The sequence below is a fragment of the Neoarius graeffei genome, chromosome 5 (genome assembly GCF_027579695.1).
Source record: "Neoarius graeffei isolate fNeoGra1 chromosome 5, fNeoGra1.pri, whole genome shotgun sequence".
Taxonomy (NCBI): Eukaryota; Metazoa; Chordata; class Actinopteri; order Siluriformes; family Ariidae; genus Neoarius; species Neoarius graeffei.
The window spans coordinates 76194009-76212530 of NC_083573.1; the positions used below are offsets into that span (position 1 = coordinate 76194009).

An 18522-nucleotide genomic window follows, 5' to 3' on the forward strand; every position below is an offset into this window, starting at 1 on the left:
TGCGTTTTGGGCACCCAAAATGCCGGTGCCGTGTGGACGCCAGGCCTAAACGATAAGCAATTGTATCGGAGTCACCTGAATCTGTTGCCGTGTGGACAGGGCCTTAATGTTTTCCGAAGGGTTTAAAGACATCTGCAGTCTTAATGTCTGTCTCCAACTTTGAGGCAACACTGTAGACTGGAGCCGCACCTGAATCAACACCTTGACAAGGTTACTAGAGATAAGGACTAACATTGCATCAATTCCCACAGTAACCGTGTATCATCTTCACCAAAGCTGCCACATCATGCTTTCCTGAGTCCTTCAATTAAAAAACAAAAATGCAAAGACAATGAATGAGTGGAGTTATTCAAGTTAGCTGTGTGCACATTCATGCCCTTCAAAACTCTTAAGTCAAGCCTGGCAGCGTCACACAGCCTGAGGCGAGATGCTCTTTGCAGAGTGTTTCTTTTCTTCATCAGCATATTCTCTCTCTCTCGTCAAGGAGATAGAGTGTGTTCTCCTTCGTAGTGACAACACGTCTCAGGAGGGCACATTAGCGAGATGGTAGCAGTCATTGTACAGGTATTTAAGGCCATGACTATCCTGCTCTGAGCACTGGAAGAGCACTGGTCTTGTTTGACATTTAATGAGCATATTTGTGTTCAAGCATGAAGTCAGGAATCACTAGTCCATAATGTGAAAGGACAACAGGATTCGCTGTGGTTTTATTATGATTTTTCTAGCCAGTAAACAACACATGATGCCAGCATTTTATTTAAAACAATTATTTTTGTATTTACTTAATGGTTGTATGAAAATAGTAATGTGAAACATTCATATATGGAATTTTTTATTCATTCAGCCATTTGATCCTTATTGAATCTTTAATCTGTGACACTTTTTTAGAAGTTAGTACATGACTTCTTTGTCTTTGAATAAAGGAAACTTGCAAAGAAGCGCAAGGAGACCCTGAGCAGCAGCACAAGGCAGGAGATGACAGTGATGGTGAACTCTATGGATAAAAGCTACACGGAACAAGGCACTAACTGTGACGAGGCCATCTCCTTCATGGACACGCACAACCTCAATGGAAGAAGTGAGTTGGTTACTGATGAAATTCTTTATATTAAAGGATTGTGTTTTGTTGTCAAATACATTACCTTCTTAATCTCTCCGGACAAATTGGCAGACCCAGAATCCTATTAATTGCAATTTAGTGACTGAATCATTCAAAGTAGTAACTAAATTATGTGTTTTGATGAGCATTTGAATAACAGTCTGGAAGTTTAAGGGTCTAAACAATTCAGAACCATTAAAACTAATGACTACAGTTCTTTTTTTTTTGTAACTAAAGCTGTGTTCACATATATACCGGTACGAAAGTGGTATAACTGTATCGATACAAAGTATACCGGTACAGTTTAGTGCATCTGTCCACACTAGCGAGAAATGTTTGCGTTTTTTTTTCACGGTAGTTGAAATGCGCGTGCGCGAAATGTTTCCGTGGTTACTGAGTAACTTCCTTCCGAGAATATGGTGGATGAAACAACGTGTGTGTGCTTTTTGTTGTCAAAAAGCTGGCATCGCTCGTCTCCCCAAAGCTCCAACAAACACATAACTTCGTCTTTGCTCCATGTAGCTCCACGATCGTTTTGAGCCATTTTGACGTTTTATTTACAGCTGGAAAGCACGTGCGTATTGTATTGTATGAATAACCCTGAAGACGTAGGAATGGTTCATTGCGCATGCGCATTATATTTGTATCGATACAGAACCGCTTCATCTGTCCACACTACAGCGAAACGCTACAGTACCGATACTGTACCGGTACGAAACCCATACATTTGTGGGTTTCGTACCGATACAGTTATACCGCTACAGTACCGGTATAGTTGCTAGTGTGGACAGGTGTTGCGGTATGAAAGTAGTATCGTATCGGTCCAAAATCCCTAGTGTGGACAGGGTATATGAGCTCTGAGAGCCATACCTGGTTCACACCTCTGGGCTTACAGTAGTGTTCACTTTATGTACTTGGGTGTTTTGGTGTCTCTATTCTCCCTCCAACTGCTGAGCCCATAGGACAGCTAGAACTTTTCTAACCCTTTGTGGGATTAGTCAGTAGTCTTCTGTCAGAGATTGGTGGCTCAGCAGCTCCTGCATCTGCACCCATCTACTTAACTACAGTCAAGCCAGTCCCCTCCCTGAACATACCATACCCTTCAATTAAGTTTTAATGAAGTGTTAGTATGGACACATTTGTTTTTTTTTCTTATCATTTAAATGATTTGCATTGGTCCTCAAGATACAACAGAGCAGAAGATAAGTCCATGCTGTCAATTTGCCATGCCGTCTCAGATTCCAGTTTTACGTCAAGATGGTCTGTTCTTCTGACATTCTGACAGCTATCAATAAAACATGTTTGTAGAGTAGAACTCTGCTCTCTGTGATGTCCCGGTTTTTTAAGCAGGAGGTAAAACATCTGATATGGACTCGCGATATCTAACAAATCAGGACAAATAGGTGTCTTCACACACCTGTCCATCATGTTGACTGTTCATTTAGAAAGCTCGTCCTAGCTTCAGCTTTTAGGCATTTTAGTCTAGTCAGGGTTCAGTTGGCCATTTTGGAGAGAACACTGAAGCTGTATTTGTTTGAATTTGTCAGTTTTATTTTTACCCCATTTTCTCCTGATCTGGTCTTTTTTTTTTTTTTTTAATAACGTCTTCTGATGCTGCAGCACAAGTCAGCTGAACATACAGAGGAAAGCACTAACTGCCCCCTTCTTCATATACAGTACCAGTGAAAATTTTGGACACACCTTCTAATTCAATGTTTTTTCTTTATTTTTATTAATTAAAAGACACTTCATGTCTTAAAGTAATGATGGATGTCGTTTCTCTTTACTTAGTTGAGCGGTTCTTTATATAATATGGATTGCTACAGTTGTGGAATAGGGATATTTACTGTATTTTTATTATTTACTGTTGACTGTTTGATCTCAAATGCATTAAAGGGTACCTGTACAGTGTTTAAACATGATCGATATCGATAGTGCAAGCCCTAATTATAATAATGCACACAAGTGCAGCCGCCTGATTAGCTATCATAAGAACTTTAAGCGTTTAAAAGTCCAAAAGCATGTCAGGTTTTATTGCACATGGACAACCAGGAAGTTAAGTGTAGCTGATTTAAGCGTACTTATTAGTCTAGATTTAATGAGATGAAAAAGAGTTATCTTCAAGTCAGTATGGATAGTGGAGAAACCAAATATCTGTGTGGACCTCGGGAAAAGGACTATCCACATCTTGTAAATGACTTCAGCAGCGAATCATCAGATGAGTCTAATGATGAAATCGGTGGTGCTTCGCAAGAGCAAAGTCGGGAAGGCAGGTCAAAGGGTTCAGCAGCTATCTGGTGCTGATGTGGAAAGTGTGCCAAGTGGAAAACTGGCAACGAATGTGTTTGTTGTAAAGAGCACAAACTTTTATGTGATATAATACAGGTATAGTCATTGAATTGTTTCATTGATAACCCCAATTTGGAAATGTATATTGCACACACGCTTGCACTGGAAATGGACTATATACAAACCATAATAGCCTGTGTGTAGATTGTAGCATAATAGCATGGTAGCTTGATGTGAGAGGTCCAGAACGAACCAGATGGAGGACTCACAAATCGGTAAGCAGCCGATTTTATATAGAAATTCAGTGTGTGCATGTTTGTGTGTGTCCATAATAGCTATAAAGCCTATTTATTTATTTACTGTGTATGTAGCCATACTAGCTTGAAAGCCTATTTATTTATTGCGTGTGTGTGTGTGAATACAGGTGTAGACATGCAATGTGCCACAGTAGTTTATATTGTCTAAACATAGGTTAGTAACAGCTCAAACCCAAGTGTGAGTTTATAGTGAAGCGAAGCGCACAGCACCAGGCAATGACACTTTATTTACATGAGATAGATGGGTTTTTATCCAGCGCTTATTTTTAATTTGCTTTTTAAAAAATAATGTGGGATTATTTACTAACCCATGTTACACTCCTTGGGAGCTTCACTTTTAGGCAGTGCCTAAATATATATATTAGCTTTGAATGTCTACAATACCGTTCAAAAGTTTGGGGTCACCCAGACAATTTTATGTTTTCCATGAAAAGTCACACTTTTATTTACCACCATAAGTTGTAAAATGAATAGAAAATATAGTCAAGACATTTTTCTGGCCATTTTGAGCATTTAATCGACCCCACAAATGTGATGCTCCAGAAATTCAATCTGCTCAAAGGAAGGTCAGTTTTATAGCTTCTCTAAAGAGCTAAACTGTTTTCAGCTGTGCTAACATGATTGTACAAGGGTTTTCTAATCATCCATTAGCCTTCTGAGGCAATGAGCAAACACATTGTACCATTAGAACACTGGAGTGACAGTTGCTGGAAATGGGCCTCTATACACCTATGGAGATATTGCACCAAAAACCAGACATTTGCAGCTAGAATAGTCATTTACCACATTAGCAATGTATAGAGTGTATTTCTGATTAGTTTAAAGTGATCTTCATTGAAAAGAACAGTGCTTTTCTTTCAAAAATAAGGAAATTTCAAAGTGACCCCAAACTTTTGAACGGTAGTGTACAGTGGGGCAAAAAAGTATTTAGTCAGCCACCAATTGTGCAAGTTCTCCCACTTAAAAAGACGAGAGAGGTCTGTAATTTTCATCATAGGTACACTTCAACTATGAGAGACAGAATGGGGGGAAAGAATCCAGGAAATCACATTGTAGGATTTTTTAATGAATTAATTGGTAAATTCCTCAGTAAAATAAGTATTTGGTCACCTACAAACAAGCAAGATTTCTGGCTCTCACAGACCTGTAACTTCTTCTTTAAGAGGCTCCTCTGTCCTCCACTCGTTACCTGGATTAATGGCACCTGTTTGAACTCGTTATCAGTATAAAAGACACCTGTCCACAACCTCAAACAGTCACACTCCAAACTCCACTATGGCCAAGACCAAAGAGCTGTCAAAGGACACCAGAAACAAAATTGTAGACCTGCACCAGGCTGGGAAGACTGAATCTGCAATAGGTAAGCAGCTTGGTGTGAAGAAATCAACTGTGGGAGCAATTATTAGAAAATGGAAGACATACAAGACCACTGATAATCTCCCTCGATCTGGGGCTCCACGCAAAATCTCACCCCGTGGGGTCAAAATGATCACAAGAACGGTGAGCAAAAATCCCAGAACCACACGGGGGGACCTAGTGAATGACCTGCAGAGAGCTGGGACCAAAGTAACAAAGGCTACCATCAGTAACACACTACGCTGCCAGGGACTCAAATCCTGCAGTGCCAGACGTGTCCCCCTGCTTAAGCCAGTACATGTCCAGGCCCGTCTGAAGTTTGCTAGAGAGCATTTGGATGATCCAGAAGAGGATTGGGAGAATGTCATATGGTCAGATAAAACCAAAATAGAACTTTTTGGTAAAAACTCAGCTTGTCGTGTTTGGAGGAGAAAGAATGCTGAGTTGCATCCAAAGAACACCATACCTACTGTGAAGCATGGGGGTGGAAACATCATGCTTTGGGGCTGTTTTTCTGCAAAGGGACCAGGACGACTGATCCGTGTAAAGGAAAGAATGAATGGGGCCATGTATCGTGAGATTGAGTGAAAACCTCCTTCCATCAGCAAGGGCATTGAAGATGAAACGTGGCTGGTTCTTTCAGCATGACAATGATCCCAAACACACTGCCCGGGCAACGAAGGAGTGGCTTCGTAAGAAGCATTTCAAGGTCCTGGAGTGGCCTAGCCAGTCTCCAGATCTCAACCCCATAGAAAATCTTTGGAGGGAGTTGAAAGTCCGTGTTGCCCAGCGACAGCCCCAAAGCATCACTGCTCTAGAGGAGATCTGCATGGAGGAATGGGCCAAAATACCAGCAACAGTGTGTGAAAACCTTGTGAAGACTTACAGAAAACGTTTGACCTCTGTCATTGCCAACAAAGGGTATATAACAAAGTAGTGAGATGAACTTTTGTTATTGACCAAATACTTATTTTCCACCATAATTTGCAAAAAAATTCTTTAAAAATCAGACAATGTGATTTTCTGGATTTTTTTTCTCATTTTGTCTCTCATATGATGAAAATTACAGGCCTCTCTCATCTTTTTTAGTGGGAGAACTTGCACAATTGGTGACTGACTAAATACTTTTTTGCCCCATTGTATATTATTCTAGTCAATCGGCTTGCATGGCCTGAATCCCTTTTCCGTGGACAGTGTTGGAATATTGCTGGCACAGCATCGGGTTTGAATCTAACATGACCTGCATAGCCCAAAAGCTCGGCCTGTAGATTCCTTTCAAAGCAATCAAGCTCAAGATGGTCCTCGCAAACAATAGAATTTCTACCAAAGGAGAGTTTTTCTAAAGTGCGACCTGTTCCCAAGTCGTGTAGCCACTCTTTCGCAAGTCATTTATGTTGCTCCGTTGTCGGCAATGGAACACAGAAATTATGTTCCATTATTGTATTGTGTTTCATGATTATCACTTTTATTATTTTTGCAAGCCTAGGCTTTGCACTCTGCCATTTTTTAACAATGTTTTGTACATCCGGCTACATCGCGGTGTCAGCAGCAGCCAGCCAATCAAGATATAGGAAACCTGTCATCGATGCTACGTCACGCTGACCTTTGACAAAGCCCACAAAATGGCAACATGGCCGCACCCTTGAGTGAGCAGGAATACAAAAGAATTTTAAAGCACTGCTTTACGCGACACAGTGTGATAATGCAGGGTCGTCAAATGCATTTGTGCAAAATGTGTAACATTTCTAGCCTATGTTTATTTTTCACCCTTTAAAAAGGCACGAAATCCCACTAATTAACTTTTGACGAGGCACCTGTTAATTGAAAAGTGTTCCAGGTGACTACCTCATGAAGCTGGTTAAGATAATGCCAACAGTGTACAAAGCGTCATCAGGGTAAATGCTGGCTACTTTGAAGAACTGAAAATTAACACTTTTTTGTTTACCACATAATTCCATATATGTTCCATGTGTTATTTTATAGTTTTGATATTTTCAGTATTGTTCTACAATGTAGAAAAAAAGTCAAAATACAGAAAAACCTTTAAATGAGTAGGTGTGTCCAAACTTTTGACTACTACTGTACAAAAGCTCACACATGCCCACGATTAGCGAATGTCAGTCTGATTGCCAGGAAAGTGTAATGCCATTCTAGACACAAAGTGAGCTTGGCCCATTTTGATCTATTTGACTGTGGTGTCATCTGCATCAAACTCTCAGTCTGCCAACAATAGGGTAAAGGCTTTTCTGTTGCATCATTCACAAGCTCATATGATTTGAATCTTATGCTGCAAAACAGCTAGCTTCACAAAATAGCATAAGCATTATTATAATTAGTTAGTTATGATTATAATTTGTGTGTTTAGCGTCTGATAAAGCTGCAGGGCATGTGTATAAGTAGTCTTATGCAGCTATGTCAGGGAATAAGAAAATGGAGCAGAGACAGGAGTTTCTTCTTTGATCGCTTGATAGCAGTTAGTATTTCAGTCGGGCTGCACCTTCTTTTCCACTTGACGTGACTGATGTGTGACCCAGCGAAGTGGCCAGCAAACAGGGATAAATAAATAAACATGCGCTCTTAGCGACCAGGACAGAGGTGCAGCGGACGCCAGGGTAGTTCATGCGTGACCTTATCCTGCTGTCAGCCACCATAGCTGTGATTGACAGGCAGGTCACATCAGACAGTGCCTTCTGGCAGCCGTCAGAGAGACAGAACCTACCTGCCCAATCCCACTGTCAGCCCCTCATTCAGCTTTTCACTACCTACAGGTTTTGCACTATGTCTTCATTCTGAACCACACGTGGCTTCACATGGCTGTTCAGGGAGGGGTTTGTTTTATTTTTGCAGGGACTGGAAAACATGCGAGCTATTCCTCATTTACGTCACAGTGGTATTTTTGGGCAAATTAGACAAACGTAGAGTGACAGTCAGGGGAATTATGGATGTCTTAAGTCTTAAAATAACCCCCAGAGAAAGGCATACAGCCATGTTTGGCATATTAAAATGCAGTTTACTTAAAGAGGTCATGGGATATTTGACAAAGAGATTCAGGAATGTGTGTGTGTGTGTGTGTGTGGTTTTTTTTTTTTTATTTCAAGTAAATTTACTTCTCTTTCTCTTTTTTTCTTTGATTAAAAGCTGTTTCCTCACCGTCATCATTTACCATGAAGACTAACACACTCAGCACTTCGGTGCCCAACACCTATTACCCAGGTAACCTCAGCTCTGACCTCTGACCTCCACCATACTCTGACTCTTAAGTGTATAACTTGCCTGTGCCAGGAATATAATGCAATATGTTTCTGTGCTTGGATTAAATAAGAGCCTTCAACAGTAGAAAGCTTATATTCAATATGTTTTGCTTTGCAGCTTTGTTTAATCTGTGATCTATGAGGAAGAACCATGTCCAATCATTAATGTATACAGTAAAAGCAGTATGTGTATAATAATAATAATAATAATAATAATAATAATAATGCAAAAATGATCCATACAAGTGAAAATATCTTGCATATAGTCAAATTTGTCAAACATTTCTAATTGTTTTTTTCTCATTTGGAAATTTAAGTGAATGCTTGAAGTAGCAACATTAAGCTTACAGTTAAATTTATTTTTAAAAAAAGTTTCTAGAAATTGTTTGTTTGTCTTATATCTCATATTGAGAAATATTAGATATTTTCACTTGCTAAGATATTTTTTGCAGTGTTCAGAATATAATGATTAGTTTGTAAATTGTGCACAAAGCACTAATTACTTTAAACTCTTTATTTCTTAAACACAGGTGTCAAACTCAAGCCATTCATTTATATCAGTCCACGTAAACTAAAAAAGAATATAGAAAAACCTATAATACACTCCTACCCAGCGTTTTCTCACTGGAGTGTAATATAGCGACTGCTCATCAAACCCACATTGCTCGTGTTTCATCAGCATCAATTTCCTGGCAAGCCTCCCGTATGAACTGAATCATGGCATCAACAGAACGTGGCTTGCGTGCGAAAACCCTATCTTTTACACATCCCCAGAAAAAGAAGTCCATAGGGGTGAGATCCGGTGAACGTGGTGGCCAGTCAACGGCTCCCCGACGTCCAATCCACCTGTTGGGAAATTCTTTATCAAGTAGCGCACGCACATTGAGTGCGAAGTGCGGTGGCACCCCATCTTGCTGAAAGTAGAAGTCATCCTGCTGCTGTTGTTCATGTATAATCCTTACTGTGTACCTACTTTTGCAGCCCCCTGTATATCTTTGTTTATTCTGATAACCTGTAAAATAATCAGAATATTAGGTCATCTTTATAAAAAATGAACGCGTGGTATTTTATTGCATCTTTATGGACTGAAATAAAACCAAAAGCAATAGAGAGCATGGGTTTTACATATTACAGAAGTCTTCCAGATTGAAATTGTAGTATAAATGAATCTACAGTAGCCCTGCAATGACCTGGCGACTTGTCTAGAGTGTACCCCGCCTTTCGCCCGTAGTCAGCTGGGATAGGCTCCAGCTTGCCTGCGACCCTGTAGAAGGATAAAGTGACTAGAGATAATGAGATGAGATGAGATGTAAAGAAATGCTGTAGACCAAAAATGGCTTAAAATCATGAAATGAAATGTTTCAATATTTTTAAAAAATACTATAAATAGCAGTAAGCCATAATAAATGAAAGAAAGTCAATATTTGGTGTAAGACGACCCTTTGCTTGAAAAAAAAAAGCAGTCTCAGGTACAGTGAGTGTAGTTTTATGCGGAAATGAGCTGTAGGTTTTACTGAGCATCTTACAGAACCAGCCCCAGTTCTTCTGGACACTTTGACTGTCACGCTCGCTTCTTCATTTTGCACCAAAACCCAGCAGCCTTCGTTATGTTTTCTTTTTTAATCTGAAAAGTGCTCTCTTATGAGATGCTGCTCAGATACAAACTTTTTTCTGTAGCATTTAATTTTGTGCTGGAAAACAAACGTTTGGACTCTAAAATGTTTTAGTACCGACTCCATAATGTAGAAGTCATAAAATAGCAATCTATAACAAAGTTTGTATGGAAAAAAAAAAATAGGGTGCTTAAGACTTTTGCACAGTACTGTATATCTGTCGTGCATGTGATGCATATCTAAAGAAAAGAAAGCTTTAGAAATGCGTCCAGCGCTAATTAGCAGTTAACTGCAAATTCTAAAATGTGACTCAGAAAAATGTTGGAAAAAGGAACGGAAGGAGATCGAAGATGCGGGAGATGTGGAGACTGAGCATACGTATGCTCGTTGTGAAGATAAGTGTGTACGGCTTCTTCTTTACTACTACAGCAAAGAAGCTGTGATATGAATGAATGCAAGTCGTGATAAACTTACTCATCAGACTGGAGAGTAGATAGACTTGTATAATATTATGAGAAAATAAACATAATTGCATTAGTTCGTGACCCTTCAGAAATTGAGCTTGACACCTGTTCTAAGATTTCACAAATTATGCATTGTTCTTCCTTTTTGGCCTAAACTGCCTTTTTGTTTAACTGCATTTCTAACTGCCATGTGCTCTGCTGCTGATTTCTGTTCTGTATTCACCTTCCCACTTTTTCTCTTCTTTATAACCTTCAAAAATCTGCACTGGTTTTGAGCAGACCCGTTTGTGCCAACTGCTATATTAGGTGAGACAATACTCCACTTCCTGTTTCTCCAGTACCTAGCTTTGTCATGTGAGCTGTTACATGTGCATTCCTGTGATAGTGTTTAAGAGACACATCAGGATAATGGACAGTAAGTGAGAGAGGAAAGGAATAGAGAGATTTATTTTTGTTACTGATGATGGCTTCCTCACATCCATACCTGCCTGCTTTTCCTCTTCTCTGTGAGGCGAGGGTCTTTTTCTCCCCGAGCTCAGGTTGGCTTCACCCCATCCCATCCGCATTCCGTGTCGTGCGTGTGACGTCACGTATGTCTATGACCTCTCATGTGCATGGACAGATAATGTGGACTGGATGAGGGGGGGGTGACAGTGTGGTGCAGTAAAGAAATGAACAAACGCATAAAGAAAACAGCCCACGGCCATCCAGACATCTCTTAATGACAGTGCAAAAAGCCCAGATAGCTCAGTTTGAAGAATTTACATTTCTCATAAACAAAAAATATACTGCATAAGATGTTACAAGAACAAATGATGCGTTCATTTATGTGAAGCTAAACTTGTGTCGTTCACAATTTGTCATCAAATCAGACATTTGGCACAAATCCACTATGCTAGAAGAGGACTTGAATAAACATGCTTTAGCAGAGTAGCTCTATACATTGCTTTTTGACTTGAATTTTTAATCATTTAATTTGGCCAAGCGTTTCTAGTTTTACGGAAAGGCAACACTTAATTGCTGTTACTGTATTTAAATGGTAGGTCAACCCAGCCAGCATTTCAGAATAGGCTCCTTCTATGGACAAGAGTCAAAATATGTCTAGGTGCTCTTGTTTCAACTATCATGTTGCTTATACCCTGTTTCCTTTCTCTTCTCCTTTTTTCTTCACATTTAACCTCTTATGTATCCTCTTAAAAAGTGCCAATTAATGGTAAGTTGCCAGTCTGCCCTGTGTTTTTGGGGGTGGAGATGTATGTGGGTCATGCTGAAGGGACCTTCTCCCCCAAACTGTGTTGCCTCGCATGGCCTTGCGTAGCATCTCGCCCTCCCCTGTCCACCTGTGCAGCCATTAGTTAGCATGGCCGTCACCCGTGGGCGTCCTCTTCATGCATACGTGGACGATGTGACATCCCCCCTCCCACCTGCACCCTATTATTCTACTCTTTGGTTTCACTCCCACACCCCAGTCACTTTGTTGTGAAGGTGTCTCCTCATTTGACATTGACATTGTCATTGTAACTGCTAAGGTCACCCTCTTTTATACCATGTGTCATGGAGAACCATAGACGTTCACCATTTTCACCATCTGTGCAACCATTTTGCCTTTGCTCTAACTCTGTAAAGCAAGTTTGTATAGAGAACTGAGCTGTCAGGTAGCGTATCAGAACAGGATTTGATGATTACATTGTGCTGTTAGAGATATCTAGACAGGTAACTTTTGCAGCATTTCACTTTTAATCTGCTCGATGTGTATATTGTATTATTAGCCTTACACATACAGTACTGTGCAAAATTCTTAAGCACACACATTTTTATTTAGGTGTGGTCCTAGATTTTTTTGTACGTCTTCCAAACATTCGTTTCCCATGAAAATTAAATGCTAAAGAAACATGTTAAGTAATAGGCCACATTTCACAGGAAAACCTAATGGAAAAAAAGTCTTGTATAGAAGCAAGAAACAGAAATAAGTTTGGCAGTGAAAGTGTTCAGGAGAATTAACTGTATGAAGAGCTACAAGATTTAGGAAGATTTTGGACCTGTTAACCAATTTCTTTATAAAACTAACCTAGGATACCTCAGACAGATGTTGCATTCATAAATGCAAAGTTTGGACACCAAATATCAACTTTATTTAGTTTTTTTTTTTTACTCTCAACTATGTAGGAATGTTTCATTTGGTTGATTTTGAGGGTATCTTTGCTTTTCAGAAGTTCTTCACGTGCGCCCAAGACTTTTGCACAGCACTGTACTTACTGTGTGATACTAATGCTCATTTCCTCATGTTTATCTCATGTTGTAACTCGATCGTAAAATCCTGTATTCATCCATTTCTCTGATGGGTTGTTGGAATTTTGTGAAGAAACATGCATGTTACCTCAGGCTTGACCAGTTCCCTCTGGCCCCCTGTTTCTCTGACCTGCTGTAGATGAGAACCACACGATGACCAGCGAGACCAGCAGCCTGGTTCAGTCCCACACTCATTCGTTTAAGAAAAGGGAGGCAGTGGATGTGCCCTACCAGACAGGGCAGCTCCACCCGGCCATCCGCGTGGCAGATCTGCTTCAGCACATCACCCAGATGAAATGTGCTGAGGGCTACGGCTTCAAGGAGGAATATGAGGTGAGATAATGCCTTTATCTTTCTTTCTTTCTTCCTTTGTTTTTTATCTTTCTTTCTGCAGTCTAGTTTAATCTATTCCTTCACCCTCCCCTTTTTTGGCTCCTTTTCCTCCTACCCTGTGTCTCCTATTTGGTTGTTGTGCATGGAGTGCGTAAATGTATTTTCTATCTCTCTAATGGACTTTTCATGAGCTCTTAATATGAAAAAAGCGCAAATTTATGTCATTGCACTTAGTGACTGTGTCATCACTCCACTCCCTCAGCGTTGTGTTCATGCTCCTGCAGTTTGTTGACTCCATGCCACCCTGCTTAGCTCTTTAAGGCCCAAAGACAAGAATCTGTTTAACTACCTAGCAACCCCTGAATTATCTTGGTGGAAAAATTAGCTCGTAAATCTGAAAGTCCCCTGTTCACGCTTGCTGGAAGGCACACTTGGGGAATTCAGTGACTGAGACTGTTTGTTAACAGTTAAGACAGCTGAGAGATGTCAGTGGTGCCAAGCGCCCGGGTTTGAGCCCACAGACTGTCCTCGTTAAACAAACGGCTCTTTCAACACACACTCTCATCATCCACTGTCTCAACTGTTTATATGTGTGCATGCACTTTCTGTTCATTTCATCTTCCACTTTCTGTATCAAATGAGAACTGATTCACCTTTAGTGCATTTCCCACCAACCCACGGTTTCATGCTCTTCTCCTCCACCTGCCACTTCATTGTTAAATAAGACCAGAATGAAATAAATTTTTCAGCTTAAATATCCCCATTCATCCCTCATTCCAGACTACCCTGAGGGCTCAGTTCATTATGGATAAAGATTTTTTTTAGGGCAGAAGTAGCTCAGGAGCTACAGTGGTGCTTGAAAGTTTGTGAACCCTTTAGAATTTTATATATTTCTGCATAAATATGACCTAAAACAACATCAGATTTTCACACAAGTCCTAAAAGTAGATAAAGAGAACCCAGTTAAACAAATGAGACAAAAAAATATTATACTTGGTCATTTATTTATTGAGGAAAATGATCCAATATTACATATCTGTGAGTGGCAAAAGTATGTGAACCTCTAGGATTAGCAGTTAATTTGAAGGTGAAATTAGAGTCAGGTGTTTTCAATCAGTGGGATGACAATCGGGTGTGAGTGGGCACCCTGTTTTATTTAAAGAACAGGGATCTATCAAAGTCTGATCTTCACAACACATGTTTGTGGTAGTGTATCATGGCACAAACAAAGGAGATTTCTGAAGACCTCAGAAAAAGTGTTGTTGATGCTCATCAGGCTGGAAAAGGTTACAAAACCATCTCTAAAGAGTTTGGACTCCACCAATCCACAGTCAGACAGATTGTGTACAAATGGAGGAAATTCAAGACCATTGTTACCCTCCCCAGGAGTGGTCGACCAACAAAGATCACTCCAAGAGCAAGGTGTATAATAGTCGGCGAGGTCACAAAGGACCCCAGGGTAACTTCTGAGCAACCGAAGGCCTCTCTCACATTGGCTAATGTTCATGAGTCCACCATCAGGAGAACACTGAACAACAATGGTGTGCATGGCAGGGTTGCTAGGAGAAAGCCACTGCTCTCCAAAAAGAACATTGCTGCTCGTCTGCAGTTTGCTAAAGATCACATGGACAAGCCAGAAGGCTATTGGAAAAATATTTTGTGGACGGATGCGACCAAAATAGAGCTTTTTGGTTTAAATGAGAAGTGTTATGTTTGGAGAAAAGAAAACACTGCATTCCAGCATAAGAACCTTATCCCATCTGTGAAACATGGTGGTGGTAGTATCATGGTTTGGGCCTGTTTTGCTGCATCTGGGCCAGGACGGCTTGCCATCATTGATGGAACAATGAATTCTGAATGATACCAGTGAATTCTAAAGGAAAATGTCAGGACATCTGTCCATGAACTGAATCTCAAGAGAAGGTGGGTCATGCAGCAAGACAACGACCCAAAGCACACAAGTCGTTCTACCAAAGAATGGTTAAAGAAGAATAAAAGTTAATGTTTTGGAATGGCCAAGTCAAAGTCCTGACCTTATTCCAATCAAAATGTTGTGGAAGGTCCTGAAGCGAGCAGTTCATGTGAGGAAACCCACCAACATCCCAGAGTTGAAGCTGTTCTGTACGGAGGAATGGGCTAAAATTCTTCCAAGCCGGTGTGCAGGACTGATCAACAGTTACCGCAAACGTTTAGTTGCAGTTATTGCTGCACAAGGGGGTCACACCAGATACTGAAAGCAAAGGTTCACATACTTTTGCTACTTACAGATATGTAATATTGGATTATTTTCCTCAATAAATAAATGACTAAGAATAATATTTTTTGTCTCGTTTATTTAGCTGGGTTCTCTTTATCTACTTTTAGGACTTGTGTGAAAATCTGATGATGTTTTGGGTCATATTTATGCAGAAATATAGAAAATTCTAAAGGTTTCACAAACTTTCAAGCACCACTGTATGCTATGCAGGTTAAAAATACAGTCTATAAAATAATTGATGCATCCCCCTCCCCTTTTCTCCTTTTTGGTATAAATCTTTTCTTTCTATCTTCCATTTTGAATGCCCATTAAGCTGGAAAAAAAAACCACAAAGTCATTGTAGTGTGCTTTCATTTGCTGTCTTTATTCACCTGTCTTAGGTAAATAAACTTTAGAGCTGATGAGGTCTGAAACTTACCACTAAACTCTTAACTTATCTTTTCCCTGATCCATGCTTCTTTTTATTCCATACATTAACATTGGGAAGCTAAATGAGGTAAGCAGACATTTTTGGATGTGATTATAAGTTGTTACAGCTGCTTGCTAGTTGCACTATGACTTGCCAGAAACTGCCAGCTTAAAACTGTCAAGTAGCTTGTCATTTAGGTCCTATATTGTGGCTGTAGAGGATGTGTGACAGTTCACCATGTACATGTACTGTACAATGTTATCACATGTCTGTAAATTCAATGCCATTAATTGGTTTCTTTATTATCTTGAATCTTTTTTTTCAAGCTCAAATTACATGGAACTCACAATACAAAACATATTAATGCTCCTGATGTAAATCAACATAGAGATACATTATAGCAACCAAATTACGAGGTCTTGCCTCATGTGGCCTGTGCTCAAACATCCTTTTCATTATACAGTTGTATCCTTAAAGTTTTGAATAACAGCCTTGCTTGTGGACCTTTGTGTCATTCATGCCAATGTTCACCATGCCAGTTTGTTTCTGGACACCATGTCATGCTTTGCTATGGCTCCACTGCAGCCATACATGCTTACAGCTGTACATGCTAACCATGCCACACCAGCATGCAGGAGGTTGTGATGGAGTTCAGAATGCCCGCTTTTGCAGAGTGTCACTGACTGTGTCAATTGGCGAGGGGTTTAAGTTAAATTTGATCATCCAGCCACAAAAGTAATTCTATGATATCACCACTGGCATGTATTTACTTTTTTCCAGGTTGACATACTGCTCATAATTGCTCATTTTGATTCAAACAAGGTTATAGTTTGCAACATTAGCTAATCCAGTCAGCTAATGTTATAGTAGCTAACCAAATTGATTGCATGCTGTCTAGCAATACATGAATTAATATATTGTGTAGTTAAACCAGGGCTGGATCCAGCTCTCGCTAACAGGGTGGGCCAGGAAGATTGGGGGGGCTAATATATAAACCTTTTTCCCCCCTCTCTCTTCTCCTCGGGTGGGTGGGCCAGCCTTGTGGGTGGGTGGGCCGGCCAGGCACACCCTGCCCACCCCGGCCCCCCTAGAGCCAGGCCCAAGGTAAACCTAGGAGCCAAAATTTACTACTAAACTGGCTAACATTCATCCATTCATCCTCAGTAGTTGCTCCATCCTGGTCAGGGTCATTGGATATGGGATACATCCTGGATGGGACACCAGTCCATCGTAATGGATGTTGCACACACACATATTCACACACACTTCACACCTAGAGGCAATTTAGTGTAGCCAGCTAACATTTGCCTCACTATTGCATTAATTTAAACCAGGAGTCAGGTTTGCTTGCATCTTAGTTAGCATCAGATGAATTGTTGTAGTGATGTCATATGATCAACTTTGTGCTTAGCTAATGAAATTTAACTTAAGCTCCACCTTGTTTACTCAGAGGCAACTGTCATTCAACAAAATCAGGATGTGCACCGATGATGAACGTGCTTTCTTCAAGTAGGACATGTTTCAGGATCAATGTGTGTGTCCAACTCAAATTCACTCAAATGCACTGTTAAATGTTTGCTTTGGCGAGCATTTCATTTGAGGAAATTCTTAACAGTTCATAAAGTTAACAAAGCAACATTTGGGTTTTTTTAGTAAATATTTAAACATTGGCCATATTTTATATCAATACGTTCACCCCCAAAACTCTTAATACTCTAAGAATAAAAATCTTGACACCGTTAGTAGTGTTTATGTGTAGCTAGCTAACATTAGCTCAGCTAAGCACAGCATTACCAAGCTCTGCAAGCCGTATAGCTACAAACACTAATTCTATATTCACATTATCACATGACAAGCTGACAGGTGACCGTTCATTTTCTGTGTATGTGTGCAACCTGGAGCAATGATTTCAGATTTTCTCAAGTCTTTGCAAATTAGGAAGTGACAAATCCAAATGATTGTCTGAAATTATTCCTATGGTTAATCCTATGGTGTGCATGGTCCGATGTTTCCCTACTTATAACTGTAATTCCTACCTGCAATAAAAAAAATCAATCATTTAATTGTAGTTTGTCTCTTGTGATCAAACAGTTGCCCACAAGACAAGACAAAGTACAAGCAACTTGAACAGTTTGTCACTTGCTACTGTGAACATAAGGTTAGCATGCTTATTTAATTACAACCCCGATTCCAAAAAAGTTGGGACAAAGTACAAATTGTAAATAAAAATGGAATGCAATAATTTACAAATCTCAAAAACTGATATTGTATTCACAATAGAACATAGACAACATATCAAATGTCGAAAGTGAGACATTTTGAAATTTCATGCCAATTATTGGCTCATTTGAAATTTCATGACAGCAACACATCTCAAAAAAGTTGGGACAGGGGCAATAAGAGGCTGGAAAAGTTAAAGGTACAAAAAAGGAACAGCTGGAGGACCAAATTGCAACTCATTAGGTCAATTGGTAATAGGTCATTAACATGACTGGGTATAAAAAGAGCATCTCGGAGTGGCAGCGGCTCTCAGAAGTAAAGATGGGAAGAGGATCACCAATCCCCCTAATTCTGCGCCAACAAATAGTGGAGCAATATCAGAAAGGAGTTCAACAGTGTAAAATTGCAAAGAGTTTGAACATATCATCGTCTACAGTGCATAATATCATCAAAAGATTCAGAGAATCTGGAAGAATCTCTGTGTGTAAGGGTCAAGGCCGGAAAAACATACTGGGTGCCCGTGATCTTCGGGGCTCTTAGACGGCACTGTATCACATACAGGCATGCTTCTGTATTGGAAATCACAAAATGGGCTCAGGAATATTTCCAGAGAACATTATCTGTG

At 40.0% G+C, this 18522-nt stretch overlaps 1 protein-coding gene across 10 annotated transcripts in view; it reads left to right on the plus strand.

Annotated features, from left to right (window-relative positions):
• LOC132887067 (receptor-type tyrosine-protein phosphatase mu-like) overlaps nucleotides 1–18522 on the plus strand; it is a 521363-nt gene that overhangs the window by 452169 nt on the left and 50672 nt on the right. For 4 of the 10 annotated variants that reach the window (XM_060922408.1, XM_060922410.1, XM_060922412.1 and 1 more), the window contains 4 exons: nucleotides 924–1078; nucleotides 8200–8274; nucleotides 10669–10695; nucleotides 12818–13011. In XM_060922408.1, coding sequence (XP_060778391.1) covers nucleotides 924–1078; nucleotides 8200–8274; nucleotides 10669–10695; nucleotides 12818–13011 — 451 coding nt within the window. The remainder of the gene's footprint in view (nucleotides 1–923; nucleotides 1079–8199; nucleotides 8275–10668; nucleotides 10696–12817; nucleotides 13012–18522) is intronic. The other 6 variants (XM_060922409.1, XM_060922411.1, XM_060922415.1 and 3 more) reach the window with 2 other exon arrangements.